Here is a 22,983-nt window from a genome sequence, read left to right on the forward strand (position 1 = left end):
AAATATTCTTAAGCAATATAGTGTTAATGAATAATTTAATAGAAGTCAGACTGCATATACAACTACATGTTACTTGGCTTTGAAGTAGCACAACCTGAAATGGACGCACAGTAAATCCCTGGTATTCCCTGGGGTTAGGGACCACAGCAGCCTGAAAAGAGCCAAATCCACAAATGTTTGAGACCCCTCTAAAATGCCTCCTTTAATAACTAAAACCACCCACCAAATATACTTTAATATCAATTAATACGCACAGTGGAAACTGTCTTAGTACTACCGCAGAAGATAATAGTCTACTTAATCTGCTCTTTTGTGGGTACAACCTATTAGCATCAAGGAAAATGATTAGTGCGCCTGGATTAGCTGCTTTTCAAACACCAACCAATGAGTCAAGTAACATTGTGTTCAGGTATTTCGGCTTTCCAAGCTGCATTTTCTTTTGAATGTGTTTGATATTCAGAAAATGATTTGGAGTCACATTCCACAGAAAAATCCAGTGAATCTGTGAATGCTTAATTGTAACTAGGTGGGGTCCACTGGATGTGCTTTGATGCTTTGATACACAGTATTTCAAGTGATTTTTTTTATGATTATGACTTGCAGCTGATAAAAATACAAAATTCCATTTATTTAAAAAATGTCCTACATGTGGAAGACCACATGTAGGATTCCTGATTGAACATTTCAGCTAATTGACATCCTCCACAATGGAGGCAAGTCACAAAAGCCCATTGCTAAAATTTCTGTTTTCTCAGAGTGCTGTATCCCAATGTATTAATAAAAATAATTATTGGAAAAATAAAAAAAGTGATTGGATAAAGCACACAATAAACGTATAAGCACCAAGAAAGTACTAAGTGCATATCCTGTGTAGTACATCAACATATTTTTCAGAATGTCAAAATTTCTATAATAAAAATACATATTGTATTTGGTCCCATATAACATAATAATTTTCGAACTGCAAATTCTGGACATGGATCATATATATATAGTCTTTTTCAATAAGTCTAATGAAGCCTAGGCGCAAATTCAAACTGGAAGACTCTTTAGCCCCACCTGCATCATCCAGTCGGCGCGTCCCGCTCATCACCGCCGACCTATCAACGCTGGACCAAGCCACGTCACGTCCAATCACCGACCAAGGCCCAGTTGATAAGGACCTCCATCCATGGCATCTTCCGCTTTCCAGCTGCGCTCAACCCTCCTCCAACCCTTCTCCACCTCCACTCTTCAGGCTCCCATCCTTCACCGACCTCCACCACCAGTGTCGGGTCCCGGGGGATGACATTCCTAACCTACATCGGGAATGCTCATCCGAGCTGATCGCAATTCACAGCTCAATGTCCTCAGCCGGGGCCCGAGCGCCAAAGAACTTTAAATTCATGCATGTCAATAAACCTTTTTAATCGCTGTTTTTTCCGTCTGAGTCTCTCCAGATTGAAATATATATGTGAGTTTTATTTTAAATGAAGTTTAAAAAATAACCCAAAATGTTTAGAAATCAGCTAAATATTTTGTTTAATACAATAGTTACTGTCCGTGTTGCCGAAACTGCCTTGCATCTGATGCAAAAGATCAAATGCAGGACTATCTTTTCTCCTGTGGATTTTTATTACACTTGGGTTTTTTATGAACCTATGGTTCGTAGTGAGTGCTCTATACCTGAAGTTATCCTCACAAGGTAAAAACATGCATGAATATACAAGCAAATGAAAATCTAAGCTTCTGTGTGCAGCAGTGTTGTCATTCTTTCAAATGAGCAAAGCTCCAATTGCTGAGTAAATTTACAGCTGAATGCAACTTGAGAATGTGTTGACATACATCAAGATGTTGCTTGTGTGTGGGCAGGCAGTGGAAACAAAGACTGTGGGTGTTTTGATCCATGTCAAATGCTGCCATTCTTATATTATTCTATAAAGCAGTTGTAAAAGCACAGTAAACCACTGAAAGGACTTTAAGCCTCACATTTTAATTAGCTCCTTGCCCCATGAATTTTGTCTGATTTTATCTTTTAAATATTGCAGCAAGCAACTACCAACTTAGAAACTTTACCCATATTAATTAAACATGTAACACTTAAAGTTGTGTCTTTATTTACATGATTTCAGTCGTGTGGCGGCTAAGCCACTGTAAGGGGGCTGTGGTAGAAACTCCTATCTGGAGACATCTAAGGAGAATTAGAAAGGAATCAGGTGGGAGACATTTTGTAAAAAGTAATCCACCCGTTAACACTTACCATGTCAATCAACCATCTCTCATTCTCGCTTTCTCATTTAAAGTCTCTTCTTAAAATGTGGCAATATGTTTCTTCAGTACCTGTGCAGAAAAGGTTCTGACTCACAAAGAGAAGCCGGCTCCAGTTGTGAAGCTGCATTTCACCGCTGTTTGGTTTAATGAGTTCGTCTCGTAGATTTAAAGCAGTAAACAACAAATCATGTTACGTTCTGCCATAGGACAGTGTTTGTCTGTTATCTTGAGCAGCCATAATCACACTGTATGTGTTTATGTTTAGACCATTCATCACACACACCTTCACAGAAGCACTTTGTTCCCGGCAGTTATCTCACCATCTATCTATATGAGACATTATAAATACACCTTGCCGAGACATGGCACTTCAGTGATGGGATGTGACAACGCTGACCGAGCACTGACCTCCCCGCCTGACCTTAGTGTTTGTGTGCAGGATTTGCAGAAGCACGCTGTAACTGTACAGAGGGTAAAAAAGATAGTTGTGCGTGTTTGAAAGCAGACAGATGGAGAAATGATTAAAAAAAACTTCTGGCTGCTCTACATTTGCTGAGAAAATCTCCTTGCCCTCCCTCTGTTTATCCATCTTTTTCATCTCTGCCGAACATTAACTTCTAACATCAGTGGCTGCATCTGCATTCAGAGCCGAGGAAATTACATTTAACTTATCAGACGCGTGCACACATATATGTACACCCCTACACTACGTAGCGTACGTTTTCTTTCTTCCACTGTACTCAAGCCCAGCTTTACTTCTGTGCAGCTTACAATGACTCAAAGATGGTATCATCAGAGACAGACCAGCTTGACTAAATGGGAGCGGCAAATTGACTGTAGTATTAGCAGAGAGGGGCCTCCATCAGATCCTTTGATAGGATCCCATTAAAGCAAGCTTGCAGATGAATATGATTAGCTTTTCATTCCCCCTAATGGAAACATCTTCTGAAAAGGGGAAAAGATAAAATGTTGTGTAGTGATAGGACCTTTTTCCCAGTGATGGGATTGGTATATCCTAATTTGGGTGGAAAGGCCATTAAAGACGTTGGAAGGGGGAATAAATGTTCTCTGTAAATATGCTCTCAGTTATGGTTGTGGACCGAAGTGTCTCTCTGTGTGTGGGTAGGGCTTTTGCTTTGTTGTTGCAAAAACGAAAACACCCTCCACTCAAACAGCCATATATTGGGCTTGTTTTTATGCTGGAAACTGTGACTAATGAGCATGAGGTTTCATCTCCCCTACCAAAATAAACCAAATGGGTTTTTGTGTAGGTGTGTGTGCGCGTGCGTGCGGCGTGGGTGTGTGTGTGTGTGTGTGTGTGTTTTTGTTTTTGTTTTTTTTAATTCATGTGTGGCTATCCTGGGTTTTTACTTTCTCTAACAAACAGCAAGAGAAGTGCCTCATTAAATTATAAATCAGCACAACTTCTAAAGCAGATTATTGTTATGTTTTGGAGAGCATCTTTAGTGCTTTTTGCCAAGTACTTGAACAATCAGCTTTTACACTGGGTGCTTTGTGTACCAGCTTAATCTTTTGTAATTTAGTTGTAAGTTTGAGAACTAAAAGAACTGACAGTACTTTTGAAGTATTGACATGTATATTTTTTTTAAACCGGGTTATTTTTAGGTTTTGTTGCAGAAGGTGTGATGCCTTTCAAAGACTAACAGCTCCTTGTGCACAAGTTGGTGTATTAGCATGCAGCAGTAACCAGCTGATTTAGTAGATCTGGACTCTTCCAAGTCTTTAGACACCCATAATGGACCTAATGCATTCGGCCGCAGCCAAATACCTCTCTGTACTTTGCTTCTTGTGTTTCTGTGAATAGGTCTGTAAATGGTAATCATGTTGATAAGACTTCTAAGAAAATGTTTGTGCACAAAAGAATTACATAAATTCACAAGAAGATGGTAAGGCAAGTTCATTTTAACCTATTTTACATGCAATATAAAAGTGTTTATTTTTTTAAGTTACAGGGTGAAAACAATATTTTAAAAAATTAAGATATATTAGATCAATTACTACTACTGCTTAATCAAGTTTGGCTTTTACACTCAGCTAATTATATCAAACGAAAGGCGTTTGGCTAAAAAAGAAATTGCACTTTTACATAGAGCTGCATTGTGATAAATCCACATTTTTCTCACTCTTTTTTTCATTCTGTCTCTGACCTTTAGCATGTTAGGTTTTATGATCTGTGTGGGTATGTACTGTAGGGACAATCCATCCAACAGGAGTAATTAGACATGGGCCACATCAGATCCAATGCTGGTACTGAATTCTGATATTCTGTGGTATTTATTGCAGTAATGATGTAAGTGATGACAAAAAGTCTAATTTCAGCAGGCCAGCAAAATTACCAGATCTCCTCAGAATCTCTCTCTGAACTGCTTAAGAGCTCTGTGATCAGGAAGGAAACCCTGATGATCACAAAGGATCCATCTTACCTCATGCTTCATTCATGCTAGCTCCTCCCATCTGACAGAAGGTGTACAGTTCTCCTATCCAGGAAAAACAACTACAAGAAATTACGCAATATCTGCTTTCAACTACTTAATATGATAGCTGCTTCCCTTTTAAAGGTTTACTGAAGTAGTGTTAATATTCTCTTTTTATATGGGTTTTGTCATGCTGTTTTATGTCCATGTATTAAAGGATCTGTGTAATTATGTGAGAATGCTTGTTGATGAAGGTCACCTGTTGGGAGAGAAATAAATGTTTTTCTATTCTGTCCTATTAAAACTAAAGGTGGTCCAACAAAATATTAGATTGTTACCCTTTTTTGCCCAATCATTGCATATATGTGTGTCCATACTTAGATAATGTAATGCAAACAATTCGATCTATATGAATTATTAATAAACATCCCTTTAATAAAATACAAGTACTGTTTTCCTTCTTATACACATGCGCAAAAGTCTGTACTGTGTATAATTTCCTTGACAAACCCATAATCTTTGTGTGGCACACTGAGTTCAGTTTTGACAACATGACGTCTACATCAACTTACTGTAACCTCTGTGTTACAGGACTTGTCTGTCATGTACTCTGTGGCTCAGTGGAAAACGGTATCACTCGGTTTTCCCTGTTTCTAACACTCTGCGTTCAATTCTACCACAGCTAATGTGAAAAGACACCATGGAGCCAGATTAATGTGCAACAAGCTGCTTCTGTCTTCCTCGCTTCGCCTCTGCAACTTTTACTTTCTGCTCGTCTCTAAAGCCAAAGTGTTTCAGTGACTCATTGTCTCAGTGGTTCAGTGTGTTTAAGAAAAAACTGGTTTTTGAATGTGTCAACATGTGCTTAACATGTGTTTACCGCAGGCTTTTTAATACTGATACCATTCAAAAAGCAATATAAAATGAAGTCATTTTCAGCTCTAGTTTTTTTTTCCAACTGAATAACTGCATCTTACAATTCCCTGTAAAAAGAAATATTTGTCTTTTTGACATCAAGTCTTTACATATTTACTGCCCTGTTTGTCAGTGCTCCATTTGTTTGCTTATTTGTAACTATCTTAAGTTTAATCCAGTTCATTCAGTTGACCTTCTGCCTCTGAGAAAAAAAAAAAAGTTTTTTACTCATGAATAAAAAATGAGCACTGTTAGAAATACGTTTTTTTTTTTGTTTGTTTGTTTTGTTTTGTTTTTTTCAACTTAACTGGTGCTACCTTAGCTTTTGGATTTCTCCTCTTTTGTCTTTTCCACTGTTGGGGAAATGAAAAATTGTAAGATATGTACTGTAATTGAGTTGTCTCTTTTTGAGCACGGGCAAAAAAAAATTGCTTTTGACTTGCAAATATTTTAGAAATAATTGGAATAAATGTCTTTTGGGAAATGTGCCTGGCATTCACAGTGTCCTCGTCCTTCTCCTCTGTAAAGGTTAATAGTATCAGATCTCACTGAGTGAGTCAGTTGACATAACTGTGTCATTCGGTGATGGAAAAGGTTTGGTTGCAGTCGCCTTTTTTTTCTGGAAAGAGGGGAGATGCAGTCAACAGGTTGGCTTTTATTCTTGTGAGGATTGATGCATGCGGCACAAGCCGCTAAAAAGATGAAAGTCAGATATAAGGAGAGTGACTTTGCAGAAATATTTCAATGATTTATTTAGCAGGGTTAGCTATGCATATCTCCATTGCAGGATTTTTGCTAAATTTATTATTTTTTCTCCTTTCTCCTGTGTCTCACAGATATGGCGACATGGTCCCAAAGACGATTGCAGGAAAGATCTTCGGCTCAATCTGCTCTCTGAGTGGGGTGCTGGTAATTGCCCTTCCTGTTCCTGTCATCGTGTCCAACTTTAGCCGCATCTATCACCAGAATCAGAGAGCAGACAAGCGGCGGGCGCAGAAGGTTCAGGTGAACACAGTTTTATTTCTCTTCAGATGGGCCTTAGAGGTTTGGACCTACAGTCTTCCAGGCCAGTAGGGGGCTCTGACAGTTTTATACATTAAACATACAGTAGAAGCTCCACAACTTGAAGAAGATCCTGATCTTTTCCATTGTGATACAAGTCAGTTTTGTGTCCAGTGTCACCCCTTTAGCTGACATCATTCAGAGATAAAGGGTTGAAGCCACTTATTAAAATGACATGGTCCATTGTTGCTCGAGATTATTATATTCTGATTTTACTGTCAAAGTTTAAGTTTATGATCCAATATTTCACACCTATATAGTAAAATATTCACAGTACTTTCAGAAACTGTTTATAAAACAAATGTTTCACATATCTGCAAGTGTATTTTCTAGATTTGGCTCAATAACTAAAGGTTAAACACACAAGTGTAGTATGTTGTGAAAGCCTGCTGTCAGTTAACGGCTTTTAGAAATATTTTTGTCTTGAAAACGGAGAAAATACAAGATTGAGCTTGGATATGTTGTGCAAACTTTTAGCAACATTACAGTAAAAAATGGGGATCAACAGGCACCTTTTGCAGCAACAGGAAGTTTACAGAGTGTTGATTTGTTTCATTATTTTAAGTACAACTTAAAAGATACACTGCTTCCACATTTAGCTATGCAAAATGTGCTAATGGAGCTAGGCTGCTGTTAAAAAATTTAATGCATTTATCCATCTCATTATGTTGACTTGATTAGTAACATTATGTGGTTTCATAGTGTTACCACTGAAATGTTAAACAAAAAATTTATAAGATGATCTAAAACAGAAAAGTAAGCAATATCACAAGTCTTTCAAAAATAACATTGAAAACTATAGGTTTTTTTATCTTATCTGGATATTTATTCATCATTTTGATCTTAATAAATAGACTTTAATATAAATATGTGCATGTGTGTTAGTATTATTGTATTTATTTATTGTGGTATTTAAGGTTTTTAAAACCTTGTTGCATCTTGAGATCAGTGAGTGCCCTTTTTTTTCCCAGGACAGTTGTAACAAGGGCCATAATCATGAATTTTTCACTCTTTTTTCTGCCTCGTTATGTATCTTAGGTAACGATTTTTCTTGAATTTTTTTGATGCCAACTAAAAAACACAGAAAATCAATAAAGCTGATTATTATACTTACGATATGGCCCTTTAGACCCATTCACAGTGGTGCCTGTGGATTAGTTAAATTAGCTTTGTTTTATTTTTTGTGTTGTGTGTTCAGTGTAGCTAAGTAAGGTGCTAGAATCATGGTTTTTCACCAGCTGAACCCCAGCTTTGGGGCACTAGTATGTCATTCTTCTGTTCTGCTTGAAGTATCACTTAGCCAGGTGTCTTGAACAACCAGAGGCAAACTATAATTTGCTATTTATTATTAAAGCTGCAAAGAGCCTGAGCTATAAACATTTTTTTCCCCTTCATGCAAATCAAGAGAGGCAAAAGTGCTAAATAAAATTGACACAAAATTTTATATGATATTCAAAATGAGTCATCATTTGGTTTTATGTCAAATAATGATTATCAAGTTGCTCCAGACAAAACTCTTTCAATATAAAAAGATAAACAGCAAGTTTTCTTTTGCATCTCCAGACACATGAATGTTTTTCAGCTTCTTCAGGACAGTTTATTCGTTTCCAGGCCAACTAAGAGACGTAATCCCTCAAGTTATCTCTTAGTCTGCCCCAAGGCACTCATTAGATCCTCAAAATACCTCAGCTGCTATATTTCAGCATGAAGAAACTGCAGCTTTGCTTACCATCTTTCACTTTCTTTCATCGCTCCATACAAGGGAACCTCAGTTCAGCGTCTTGTACATTCTCCCACTTCTTCTGTCCATACATTTCTTATGGCTGTGTTGTGAACATTAGATTGTCATGAAATTCAAAAGCCTTACGTTGGACCACACAGCTTCTCACAAAATCTGTGGGAGAAGGAAAATGATGTTGCACTTATTTATTAAAGGATTATCTACATTTAAAATTCCATTTTCATCAAGTAGGAAAGATAAACATGTGCCAAAGGGATTTTCCACCAAGCGGTAATCCATAATCCATTTGTTACAAAGGGATTTATTAACATTATTGAAGTCTTTTGCTACACGTTCCAAAGCCAGACAAATGATCTCCAAATCACATCATATATGAATAAGAATCTGAAAATCATTGGGTTGCATAAACACTCAGTAAACATATGAATCAAGCACACAGGCAGAATTTCATTTTGTGTGTATTTGGGTCATCAGTATTAATAATTCAGATATAAACAATGTGATTTATTAACTTTCAGCTGATTTAATTCTATAAAATTAAGCTACTTAAACTCTAAACTCTTTACCAAACCTTAATTCTTTCAATTCAGTAATTCCCCCTCTTTGCATTATTTCCAAATTTTGTTCTTTAGGTGTTTTATTACTGCATCTTCAGCAATATAATACAGTTGATTTTATACACTGTACAAAAATAACCTTTTTCTCTCTCTGTTTGACATTAAATCTAACCAGACCTTTCTGATTTTAGCTTTGTTATGATTGCTAAATATTTTATTGCTAAAAAAATTAAATAGAGTAATGAGATTAATGAGACAACCACATGGAATTTTTGCATTTAAAAGAAAAAGGCAAAAGCGTTCAACCCTGAAAACATTGTAAATGGAGAATGACTCTAATTTTATCACCAAATTAGCTAAAAAGTGGCGTGAGGACAATAAAGTTGATCAGAAAGCCCTGATTAGTCCCGTAGAAAATCTGTGGGCATTGCTGAAAAAGCAAACCTGACTCAGTTATACCGCTTTTGTCAAGAGGAATTAGCCAAAGCTGCATCAAGGTTGTGGAAGATAACATCAGTTTAAATGCAGATCTACCCAATGCTACGAAACTTATGTAAACACTTGAATATAACTGTAATTACAGACACATTTTCACAAGAATGATAAACTTTCTTTTGAAAGAGTTTGGGATTTAATGATTCAGTCCTCCTTTTAGTATATATCGCTGCCTTTAAATCTTTGAAAAAGTCACTTTTTTGCTGCACCCAAAAGCCAAACCGAGTGTAGTAGCATCAGCTGGCTCTCATACAAAACTGAGCTGGTAATCATAGTTTGAGGGCAAGCCTGACAGATTTTGTTCGCCGTAGATGGATCGTGTGTTTGCTCAGAACTGGCAGACGTGCACACGCAGACACATATTTTCAGAGTCCATCCCTCTCTCTCATCACTGCCATTCACGGCTCTTCAAAGCAAGGCTCTTTTTTTTTTTCACTCGCTCATCTCCTTCCTTCATCCATGCTCCTCCATCCGCCGCTGCAATTCCCTCCGATCCACACTTGCATTTCTGTCTCACCTTTCCTGTGATTAATGCCATCCATCTCTGGACATGTTCTCTGGTTGCCGTTTAAATCTGCTTAAAGTCCTGCAACTGTGACCTGACTGCTGCCCAAGTCTTAACTAAGTGTAACCTTGTCTGCCGAACAAGGCTTCTTTGTTACACAGCCAACTGCTCAGGGAGGAAAAGGAGGGTTGGGAAGTTGAGGGAATTATCTAGATAGAAAATGGGTTGAAATGAGATATGAAGAACTAGATGGAGATAAAAGAGGGGAAAAGGAGTGGGACAAGAAAGGCCAGAGGGAAGGAGTGAGCAGAGGGAGCAGAGACATGGGATAGAGCTGGAGGCGATGCGTGTCCTGATGTTGTGTTCTTTCCTGAAATAACTATCACCCAGATGAGGTGCTGGCTGGAAGGAAAGTTTATGTCTGTAGGCCTGTTTATGTGTGCATATGCATCTGTTGAGTGAAAACCCCCATCTGCATCTGATGGAGGGGTGCATCTGTGCAGCAGCAGCAGTTCTGTATTTGGATCCACCTCACTTTCCGTCAGGTTCAGTCTTGACCTTCTCCGTATCACCTTGCCGTGTGTGTTCACTGAGCCGCAGTGTTGCGCAGTGTCCTAAAACACTGCCACGCCACCAAACACCCACACCTTCACCCACCGCCAATGAGGCACTGTAGCATGGTGCTGCAGATCTCATTAGCCAGCACTAAACTACTCTCTTCAGGCACTCTGATGTCTCGTTGGTTTGCCCCGCGGTGAGGTCAGTGATTTGCTTCAAGCACCAGGATATCCAGTGTATTGCTTTCCTCTCTTTCATAACACCATGACTGAAACACCTTATCGCCGCTTTCATGATAATGTTGCACCTGGATGCTTTGGTCTTCAAAATGACTTATTGCTATGGCAATTGAAGGTCTAAGTGCCATGGATGATGGAAGATTTGCAAATGTGATATTTTAGATCGTTTAGACTTAATCGGTGCCATTTCCGACTTTAATTATCCAGCATGATTAGGTGTTGCCACTATCCTCACAGTCCTGAGACCTGTTTGGTGTGCTCCAAACATATTGTTGCCCTCTAGTAAAAACAGGCTTTGAGAATTGGTTTAATAGAAATATCTAAAGCATTACTGTTTAAATCAGTGGTTTTCCACCTTGTTTTAAAATATTATGATAAGTAACTTAACTTTTATTGCATCTCTACTAAAATTTCCTACTTCTCTTAGCTTTGTTCCGCATCTTGTTGGGGATATTTGAAAGATGTTATTGGCTTGCCATCTTAAGCCATAATCAGGTTCAAAACTGTTATATACAGTATATTTTAATAATTTACAGAGAAGAAACAGATCTAACTATTCCAGGTGCCCACAGAGAAATCAGTTCATCCTTTAGGAAAACTCAACAGGACAATGAACCTGCTTCTTAATATCTCACCCTGTTCATTATAAATGAGAAGCGACTGAATAAGATTATGCAAACCTTTTTTGACATGAGTCCTGCTTATTAGATTCTACATAACTTAAATATATATTTTTTAATCTTATGTACTGTTTTAGCTGCTAACCTCTGAATAAGACGGAGCCCTCATCGTTGCATTGTCTACTTTTTCACTGCTAATGACAGCTGTTATTCTTAATGCCCCTCCAGACTCATGAATCACTCAGGCGTGCCACAGTCTTCAACACCCCATCACTGCCTTCAGCAGAACACGTAGTGTTTTTAATGCTCAATAACCTAAATGACATACGACCTTCCCTGTCATTAAACTAACCATTTGCAAGTGCCACTAGTCATTTGCCGTTTCAAAAACATCATTTTCTCCACACTTCTTGCCAACAAGTGGTTATGTTTCGCGGAAAATTCATTCCTCCCGAGGTCATTTCTTAGAATAAGGCTAGGTTCAACTGAGAGCTAAATCAGAAAGCAATTTTTAGATTGCCTTTCACTTTATTGAAATGACGAAAGGAGAACAGATGGGACGAAAGGGAGGAGTTATTGAGGGGAGGATGTGCAGCATTAGTCCCCAAGCATTTTCCAGCCTTCTCTTCATCTCTCTCACATCCCTCTTTTTTTTCTTTTTTTTTTTTTTGGCCTCCTCATCATACGAGTCCTACTACCTTCCTACCCGCCCCCCTCTCACATCAATCTTCATTCAGGTCTAATTGTTAGCTGTGAGCTGAGCTCCCCTTACAATTAACCATCCATCTGGGTGGTGGTGAAGAGACAGCCCCTGATCTATCTCACTGCACAGAGAGCAGCTACATGAGGATGCCACCAGTTGCTGAATGTAGCAAGAGGGAAAACCCACCAGAGGTTCAACGCTGGATTCTGTAGCGCAACAAAATGTTTCCCCCTCCATGTTAATTGAAATATATTTACTGTATTTTCCACTCTGGTTAATAAGTCACTTTTTTCTTAGTCCATTTTGTTGAAATATACTTTCCATGTTTGGATCATTATTTCACTAAACCTAAAGAAAGAGAAAGAGAGACAAAGAAATAAAGAGAAAGTGCCTTTCTCCATTTCTTGTTCTATTCTCTAAATCACCTGACCATTTTTTTCTTTTCTGCCTTCGCTCAGAAGGCTGAAGTCAAAAGTTGAAATGACCTTTGTCTGAGAGTGTTTTGGCCTTCTAGACAATCAATACAGTTGTCTGCGTGTTGCAATAAGATAGACCAAAAAAAGGAGGCAGAGAAGCGTTGATGGGCTACTTTGTTGAGCATGGGGTCAAGAGAAATGACAAAAAGAGAAAATAGGACCATTTTGCAGACAGAAGTGCACTTTCATCTACAAAGAAGAGACAAACTCTCGACCAATGTTAGTCTAAAGCAGCTTGTCAACAGGCCAATAGTGTCGCTGGACACAATTTCCTTAAAATCAATTTTACCCTTGTTCAGGGCTTCCCATCTGCCTCCCCGATGGATTTTCGAAAAGTCCCAACTTTTCTTTCCTGCTCCCTAAAGGTCTGATACTGTATTCCTCCTTTTCTTCCTTATATTTGTATTTTCACACTGCAACTCACCTAAAGCGGTTCAGTTTTATTTCCTTGTGGCAGAACTGTCATTCTGTATAAAAGCAACTCTTAAGATGAGTGGCAGCTGCCAAACAAAATAAGTCTTCTCACAGTTATTTATGTGTGGGTGTGGAGGTGCTCTTCCTCATCAGATGGTCTCTTCTGTCATTTGCAGGGTTCCAAGGAAGGCCCGAGGCAGAACCTAAACCCGTCTCAAAGCTTGATTGCTCTGCTTTTTATGCAGCCAGATCTTACACACAAACCAAACCACTGCCCTCCACTATGTGCTATGATTTTCTTAGCTTTCCCTTTGGACCAAAAAAAAATTGCATCTCATGAAACTTAAAACTGCTCTCAGAGATGTATGATATCGGTGTATACAGCTTTTTATTTATTTGTTTTAGAATATTTTAGATTAGAGTCCTCTGGGCTGGCAGCAAATAAAATAAAGCATTTGCTCAGGCGTGACTCTTTTAGATATGAGCTTCAAAGAGTTATTGATCATATATAACAGAAAAATAAAAACAAACTTGGCGCTAACCGATTTATTTATTTGCAGTTTTTGCATGGAAATATTTGGGCAGATTCACTTGCTCACACTATCATGATTTGTTGACAATATGTTGTGGAAGTTTACTTTCTTAAAAATCTTGCTTTTCCATCGCTGATCAATTTAAAGTTTAACAAGAGCCATAATATGTTTACATTGAGCCACACATCTGCTGTGTTTGCTACTTTTTATTTTTCACTGCAGGGATCAAGTTTATTTTTAGTTCTGTATTTTTCATTGTAACTGAGATAATCAGGTTTTTAAAAGTGCGTAAATAGAGTTGTTTTACCAAGCAAGCCTCGGCGTTGGATATATTTAAATGAGATGTTAATGGTATTCATTCAGAACTCATTCTGAATGAATATGTTTATTTATTAGCATTTAAATTATAGCCAAGGTCAATATAATACCAATCTCAAAGAACAGTGTTTTGGGGACTTTAAAATCACACCATAAATATGATCATAAATATGAAAGTTGGAGCAATTTTTATCAGGGGAAAAAATATTTTCTGCACTGCTGGCCTTAGAAAAAAGCAGACCATATAAATCTCCCTGTCTTCCAATAAATTATGCCAGCAGAGGATTTCATGAAATAAATTGTCTAAATTGTGATTTAAATCCGGTATTTGCTTTTCCCTTATTCAGCATGTATAAACCTTGCAATTTGGAACATTTTGGTTTCTCGTGAAAAAACTAATAAACAAATATGAAATCTGTAAATAAAGTGCAATGAAGCTAACACATACCTAAAATGTTTCCCCTTGTGTTAAGTTGTTAAATGAAAAAAGCCGGATATTTTCCTGTGAAAAGAACAAGTTTCTATTTTATTTAGCAAACATATTAGTACAGTGCATATTCTTATTACCCAGATATTACAACTTTACGTAGATTATTTTCTAACGTCATTCAATGTTTTTTATTTTCAAAAACACTGAAAATAAAAAGTGAATCACTTAAAGTCCCAGAAACAGGAACATTTCTTGCATCTGCTGGCCTCATTTGCATCTGTTTATATTTTAGTGGAATCTGATTCATGAATGAGAAATACAAAAGATAGAGAGATTAAAAATAGAAACTAAAGTCAACAAGGACAGCTTTGTGAATTTACTCATTTTATTCATCAGCATTGTACTGAAAAAGTATTTTGTAGTTTTAGGTCACTAGGTTTCTTTTCTTCTGCAGATGAATATATGTTTTCTGCACTAAGCTTTCTTCATATTGACCGTGGGTCGTCATTCACTAACAATTAAGAGGTTACTGGAGTAAGTTTTCAAACTAATTAATTTCAGGCCATAAAGCAATATTTAAACGTACCTGGCTCTTTTTGAAGGCTGGTGCTGTCCTTACTCTTCAACACTTCGGTTAACAACGTACCCTCCATCCGTGCTTAAAAATTGTAGCACAAGGTTGTTTGCTTGGTCCCCAGCTGGTGGGCTGTTTGCCAGCTGGGGACCAATCAAATACAGAAACTTGATGTTGGCCTCCAGGCGAAAAAGAAGATCACAATACAATTTCTAAATTTTTTTCTTAAATTAGTTATGTCCTTTGTACTACAAAGAAAAAGATGTTAACTATATTTCTACATCTTGATAACAGCAATGACATTTTTTCTTTCTTCATTACAGCAGATCATCAAAAAATTTATAATTAAAACAATTTCATTCATTCAACTATTAGTATGAGATTTACTGTTTCTCAATGTTCCTGCAGTCATAGATTCATCCATCCATCCATCCATCCATCCATCCATCCATCCATCCATCCATTCGTCCATCCATCCATCCGACTGTCTTGAAACTTGAAACGTAAAAAAAAAAATGATCATGGTGTTTTGCATACATACTTGAAAATTTTGCTGAAATACAATCAGAACTTTTTTCTGTCCTGAAATTTTTCTGAACGTTTTAATTTTGTGCAGTAACTCAATTTGTCAGAAAAAAATATTTCTAATATATTAACTATAATACAACTCATAACACAACCTTAAATTAGGTTGGAAAAAAGGAAGAAAGCCAAAAATAAAATGACATAAAGCAACAAAAATAGGTGAGAATTTTCAGCTAATATGTCATATTAAAACATTAACAGGTTTTATTAGTATTATTAGTACTAATATTAATCACTGATAACAGGATGACGTCTGACTGAACACCGAGTAGTAAGTGGGGGTGTAATACCCTCAATAAATTGTCTGTTCCTCTACATGGCAGAGATACTTTAATAAACATACAGTAAACTCTAAAATTAATCGGTCATGCTGTTGTAACTGATATGGTTTGTTTTTTAATTATTTTTTATGATATATCACTATTCAGAAGGAATACTTCTGAAAAAAGATGCCTACAAAACCCTTTTTTGTTTCAAAAATTGTTTTCAGACGTTTTAGTTTGGGGATATTTCATTTCATTCAACATATCAGAGTTACCATGTTTCATTGTTAAGGAATATGGGGATGTGTTTGAAAACAATTCATAAACATTAAAGACCAGCTCTTGTACTTTTCACAGTTTGCAAATGGTTTTACATTTCAAGCCTCAGTATGTTTCCATGTCTAAGCATTGGTAAATACACTATCTGTGTGTTTATTTCTTCTCTCGTGCAATTCGCACAAGATAAAGTTATTTTTGCCCATTAACCCTCCTTCTGATAACATCTGTATGCAGGTGTTCAATATAACCCTTCTTACTCTTAACAATGCTTCAGCAAGAGTTAAGAGCATCCTCAGTTTTGCATGTTGTGGTCTGAGACGGGAGTGCCCTGGTCCCTGAGGTCCCGGGAATCAATCAGAACTGTGAAAGTGGATCTACTCTGGCAGGACATGTTTTAAACGTCCCCTCTATTACCTCTGTGCTGCCTAGCAACTATTGCCTCAGTCATAGGCTGCTGTTTGCATGGTGACCCCGGCTGAGACAATCCTATTGGCTGAGCAGGCAGGAAGGTTATGCCAAAGTCCTTTGGGAATGCTGTGCCAAAGTGAATGTTCATAGCGTGTGAGGGAGGAAGAGAGGAAAGAAACCTGTCAAGGACTAGATAATGATTCAGGAGAAGAAGAGATAAATAATTTCAAGAAAGGTCATATAGGTGCATGTGTTTAGATTTATGGACACACGACGGCCTGTTTGTTTTTTTTCACTTAATTCACTGATAATTCTGCCATTATCTTGTTTTTAATAGAAGCCATGAGAGGATATATCTTTGATTGCCATTTAGTGCCATGACATCTTGCATCTTTTGTGCATTTATAAATATTACAGTCCACAATCTGCATGAGTACTACAATGATTTTCAATGGTTTTCTATTGCTGAAATAATCCTGTTTGGAGAAATCTTGTGTGCAACTTGCTACAATCTACATAATAGACTCAGAAAATATAGAGAAGGTTGCTTTGGTCAAATGAGACATAATTTGGATCCTACTCTTAACATAATAGCCAGAACTTGACAGGAAAAGTCTGGATCAAAGCAAATCATTATGCTAGAATGGATTTGTCAAAATTCAGACCCAAATTACTAAAACTTTGAAAAGTTCAAAAGGGTGGGAATGCTTTTAGAAACCTCTGTAGAACACATCCAAACCACCAGTTACTCCTCAGAAGTGCATTAGTTAGAAGGGTCTTAATGCACCCATCCAATCTCACAACATCCTATCATTTAAACATCTTGAATTTTATTCAGCAATTTTTTTTCATTATAGCCATCTTTATGAATCCATACATAAAATAGCTTACAGACAACTTTTCAAACAATTTTTTGTGGACAGACTGGCAAAGTTCATTCATGCAGGGACAATTCAAAGGTCAGTTGTTTTAACTTCACATTTCTTGATTGGGAGGTCAACACACTAAAATGGTTCTCATTAGAATGAATCAACAGGGAGCAAACAGCATGGAGTCTAAACTTTTATGACTGTGTGGATGGAAGATTTTGACTACTTTGCCCTATAAATAACCCCCTACATGACATGGTAAAGTAACAAGATTCATAGAAGTTAGCTTCAAATGAGGCCAGATGCCTTGGCACAGTCATAAAGCGCACATGAGAATCACTAAGTCAGCAGTTTGGGTGCTTAGCACCTGCACAACAATGCTACCTGGAAGTAGTGCTCTGCAAAAGTCTTTTTCTGCAAGACTGCAAATCTTACAACAATATATCATTTTTATTTACTTGCCTAATACTTTTAATAAATTACTTACAAGTATTGTGCACAACATAACTAAAGTACTGGATGAGCAGCTAGGGGTCGAAAGGAAGCACTCACTGATCTGTTTGGTAGATCCAAATTTCAAAATCCTGATGTAATTTTTTAAAGTTTATGCTTAAGTTGTTTTTTTTTTCAGAAGATTGTGAATGTTTTGTATTCAAATGCAAATAAAGCTCTTTGTAAAAAAAAAAACAACAAGAAGTTTATTCAAACCATAAAACACAAGCAATGATATTAACTCTCTGGGTTACTGTTAGAAGCAGAGTATTTTTAAACATGGAGCTCTGATCCAATGTAATATGAATTTAAAAATAAATAAGGTGTTGCAATACATCTGCAGAAGTGTGCAAACCCTTAAAGAACTCTTGGTTAAAGCAGTCTTTAACCCATTTCCAGCATTCAGTCTTGTTCAGTAGAATTCTGTCAGAATGACAAATCTAGACTCAGCCACTTTGTTTTCCTACGTCACCGTGCAAAGATCCATCAAATTTGTCTGCCTGGGAGGATGTATCATGTCCACAGCCCTTTTCTTGTTGTTCAACAGATTTTCTGTCAGGTTTAGTTCTTTAGTTCTGGACTCTTCAATTTTCCTCTGACAAAGTGGTCATTTTTTGATTTTGATGTATTGTTGGACTCACTGTGATTGATAAGAAATTAAATCCCTCTTCATCATCAGCTTTCTCACAGACACCTACTGGTTTGGGGTCAAAACTGTTTGATAATCTGAACTAACAGATTAAAAATCCTCAATTACATCTAAAGAAATGTATTCCTAGAGCATGATGCTGTCATCACTATCTTTCACTTTGAGCGTTGTGATTTGGGGAATTTATTTTTTTATGATATGTAGAGCTTTTGTTCCAAATAATTGTTGGAATCATACCATATGATCAAGTTTAACTATGTAAAACTATAACACGTTCGCCCTCAAATTTTTTGAATTGGAACAGTGGAAGTATTTCTTCTCAAGAAAGTACTACCTCTGCTGTGCTATATCCATCAAGCATTTTTAACCTATTAGCAAAAGGATCAAATGTCAGAAAAATCATAAAAGAACAGCTGAACTAAAGAACCAACATGTGCTTCAACATAGTATTTGGTGTGCGGTGTGCATAGGTATGCTTTTTAATCTTTTTTTTCACATTTTTTGCAAAAAATATGATTTTGAAATGGCACATACTTATGTAGCCCTTCTTCAAACGGTTCTGGATTGTTCAGTGCTATGCAGCACACCTTTTGTCGGCTGTTTTCTTTTTTAGCTGTGTGTCACTCTGAGACTTTGACAGCAATAAGAAGATGAGCCCTGTGGAAGCTGTCATGAACATCACACCTGATATCTCATCCTAGAACCAGCTTGAGATGTCTTTTGTTGTTTTATGGGAAGAAAAATGCTCTTTAACAGCTTTCCAATAAATATTACAGAGTGTTCCAGCTTGGCTATATTTTAAATGTAGAACAGTGAAAAACAAGTATGTGGGATTTCTAATTTGAGAAAGTCGTGACAATATTTTTGGTTGTGATGTTGGTCTTTTCATTCTCAAAGATCCGTCTCATCTTTTCTCTCTCTTAATTAATATAAAGGCAAAAAACACATAAACTCGTACAACACTGTCTAATTTCTTTAATGAATAATATTTCCAATATACTCACTTCATTCTGTGATACTGAATCAAACACTATATTATTAAAGAAATACTTCCTATAAAGATTTTAAAATAGCTCCTCCTGAAGGATCATTTTACTGTCTGCTGCTCTTGCATAAGAACCTTCCTGTCCAAGTTCTTCCTTGTCCCTTCTCTGTCTGGTTCATATCTGTTGCAGTGTGCCTAACAAGAGATTTGACAGCCTGAGAGAGGGAGCTTTTTCACAAACCGTAACTAGTTAGCTTGATGACTAACCCTGCACTTGAGACAGTTCTCACTTTGAGCTGAAAAGTAGAGCAGCGTGGCATTGAACTCTTACAATTTTTTCATTTAGCTGGAGAAAAGCTGCTAACATGGTTCAGGTAAATTGAATTCGTAGTTTTAAATGGTGCAAATTACTGTATGACACTTAGGTGCCTGATTTATGCCGGATTTATCTGCTCCAACAGCTGCCGCTCTAACTGCTTCTCAACCCAAGGACTGTGTGAGTGTACGATTCCCATAAATAATTCATAAGTATATTTGAGGATCAGAGTGAATTTATCACCGGAGATCAGAGAGAATGCAGTAGCACCGCGTGGTGCGATCAATGAGTTCACAACTGAAATATCAAGCGCGTTGAAGCTTAAATCAGTGCAATGTCAAGAGATCCCCAGTCATCTTGTTATAGGATGTGGTGTATGCCCTCACTAACAGGTGATTTTTATGCTCTTTGCAGAAAGCTCGCCTTGCCAGGATACGACTATCAAAAACAGGAAGCTCGAGTGCCTTCCTCCACAGCAAGCGCAACGGCCTGTTCAACGAAGCTCTCGAGCTCACGGTAAGACTCGCCTCAACGCCACATCATTTATTATTCCAAGAAACAACCAGCCACACAGGATGTAGTTAAAAGTGTACATATTTTAAGCGGTGACACATAAAACCTGACCTGTGCTCTATCTGAGATTCTAAATTCAAGCCTTGCTCCCTAATATCCATTAATTATCCCAGCATCCCTTCGGAGGAACTAACTGTGTTCTCATTTGGCGAGCGGCACATTTAATGTGAGCATCTCTGAGCCCAGCTGCCCAGCTGAGGAACAGGCTTGAGGCGATGTAGCAAGAAATGTAAACACAACACAAGGATGTTCCCTGCCTCTCCAAAATCTAGTGGTTTACAAGCAAGCACTATAGTGGCCCCGGGGGCTGACACAGCACAAAAACAAGTGTTTGTTCCACTTTTCTAACTCAGTCTTCCAGTGTCTTCTTTGCTGTATCTCTCTCCAGCAGAACTGGTGAGGACACAATCAGATTGGCACCAGTGAGACTTGTTGGCTGAGAAACACACAACACATTTACAGCAAGGCATTGGAAACGATGCCCTGTAACTGTATTTTGGAAAAATGTTGTAGTTTTTAACTATTAATTAGAAGAAAGTGTCAAACGGTTCAAGCTATATACAAGCAAGAATTTCTATTTTTGCAGATTTAGTCGCAGAAAATACCTCCTGTTCTCATTGTATACAGAACTCCATGTCCCAAAAGTTTAGTTTTTATGCACTGTGGCAAAAAATATCTTATTATGTTTGGCTTAATTGTGCGCTTTAAGTATATAACATTAAAAACACCACTTCCTACACACATAAAAATGTTCCATAAACATTTTTATTATCAATAGAGTCAGTCCCAACATAAAGACTTTGTTCAAGTAATGTGGCATAATTATTGTCTTCTTAAAACAAATGTTTGCCTAGGGTGTGTGTTCTAACTTTTTGAAACATCTCATTTATATATTTTTCAAGTGCTGCCAGACTGAGATGTTCTTATCCAATATCATAAAGATTAACACAGAAATATGTTAAGTCAGAGGTTTCCCACAAGCTCAGGCCTCACAATCCAATATAGTAGACCAATATATAAAAGTTTGTGATCACTGCTGTGTGTGTCTGTGGCTCATCAAATCTTTCCCTCAGACAATACAATAAAAACTCCTTGGTAAATATTTTTCTCACTGCTTTTTAAAATTCTGAATGAAAGAGAGTTTAGTTTTGTTTGATGTCATTACCAGAATGAAGATTTAACATCAGAGTTAAATCTAATAGAATAAGTAGCAAACAGCACTTGGTCCTGGTTACTTGTTAACTTTTCCTTTGTGAAGCTCCTGATTGAGCAAAAAAGGCTAGTTGGTTCTTATTAACTCTACATCACATTTTGTGTTTATCTTAATATTATCTGCTCTAAGGTTTCTGTGACAAACCACTTTACCCGGAGCGCTTACCCCAGCAGTTCAGGGTTGTTTGAGAAGCAAGGTCAGACAGATGGTTTTTATTGCCGTTTCTGATGACTGCATGAAAGTTAAACAAAATGTTAATCGCTGTCAAATGTTTAATCGGTAGGAGGCTTTTTACTCACAGTACACCCGGCACCACGCAGAGCGACACAATGTGTTTTGTCACCCGGCAGATCAAGCTGTTTCCACTCTACAGTATGGTGGCCACCTGGGTAGTGAGGCATGGCCGCCTCCAGATAGATAGACTGCTGATACGGACCTGTAGTCACATGTATGGAGGGGGGGGGACAGAAATAGCTCACACCTAAACACCTGTGCTCTACTGCTGCTTTAGCTACAGATAAGCAACCGCGACACAAGTGAGCCGAGGAACACTGAGTCATCAGCGCAGCAATGTACTCTCTCAGCACAGAAAGCCTCTGTTTCCAACACCAGCCACATGCTCAACAAGCAGAAAGCTCCTACTACAATTCTTCCTAATGCAGCATTTTGCTTGCTTATCGCTGTTATGAGGGATGACAGTAGTACTTTTCACTGAGCTACAGGTACTTCTGGGCAGCATAGAGGCAACTTATTACAAGTCTGTAAGTAAATCAGAACAGGAAAGAGATAACAGGACAAGAACACTGATGAGACATCTGACCCGGATCAGTGTGACAATATTTCCAGAGTTTTTTGGGTCATTTTTTAGATTATTTTTGTGTTAATTTAAGATTGAGTTGAATTATTACCCCACGCCTCACCAGCACCAGCAACCCTTGTAATCCCAAATTTACAAGATAGATAGATAGATAGATAGATAGATAGATAGATAGATAGATAGATAGATAGATAGATAGATAGATAGATAGATAGATAGATAGATAGATAGATAGATGGATGGATGGATGGATGGATGGATGGATGGATGGATGGATGGATGGATGGATGGATGGATGGATGGATGGATGGATGGATGGATGGATGGATGGATGGATGGATGGATGGATGGATGGATGGATGGATGGATGGATGGATGGATGGATGGATGGATGGATGGAAAAAATTATGTTCAGCTGTATCCCAGTATTAAGAACATCATTAAAAAGTTAATGTATTTCATTAAATTATATAAAAAAGTTATATATCATTGAGTTACTTCACACGACATAAAATATTAAATCGTCTATTTTGACTAATTTAGTTGACTAAAAGTTATAACTAATTAAAAAAATCTAACTTCTGTTTCTCAGAAAGTTATAATATAACACAATACTGGTAAAAGACCATTTTTATACGGTACAGCATATTCACTCTATATTTGATCAAGGCTCCCTTTGCATAATTGAAAGTCAGCAGGAAGGTGATCA

The 22,983-nt window shown here is 37.4% G+C and overlaps 1 protein-coding gene across 2 annotated transcripts in view; it reads left to right on the top strand.

The window, feature by feature from the left end:
* Positions 1 to 22,983, top strand: part of kcnd3 (potassium voltage-gated channel, Shal-related subfamily, member 3) — a 106,810-nt gene that overhangs the window by 78,099 nt on the left and 5,728 nt on the right. For both annotated transcript variants that reach the window (XM_032575593.1, XM_032575602.1), the window contains 2 exons: positions 6,437 to 6,605; positions 20,086 to 20,187. In XM_032575593.1, coding sequence (XP_032431484.1) covers positions 6,437 to 6,605; positions 20,086 to 20,187 — 271 coding nt within the window. The remainder of the gene's footprint in view (positions 1 to 6,436; positions 6,606 to 20,085; positions 20,188 to 22,983) is intronic.

The sequence above is a fragment of the Xiphophorus hellerii genome, chromosome 1, assembly GCF_003331165.1.
Source record: "Xiphophorus hellerii strain 12219 chromosome 1, Xiphophorus_hellerii-4.1, whole genome shotgun sequence".
Taxonomy (NCBI): Eukaryota; Metazoa; Chordata; class Actinopteri; order Cyprinodontiformes; family Poeciliidae; genus Xiphophorus; species Xiphophorus hellerii.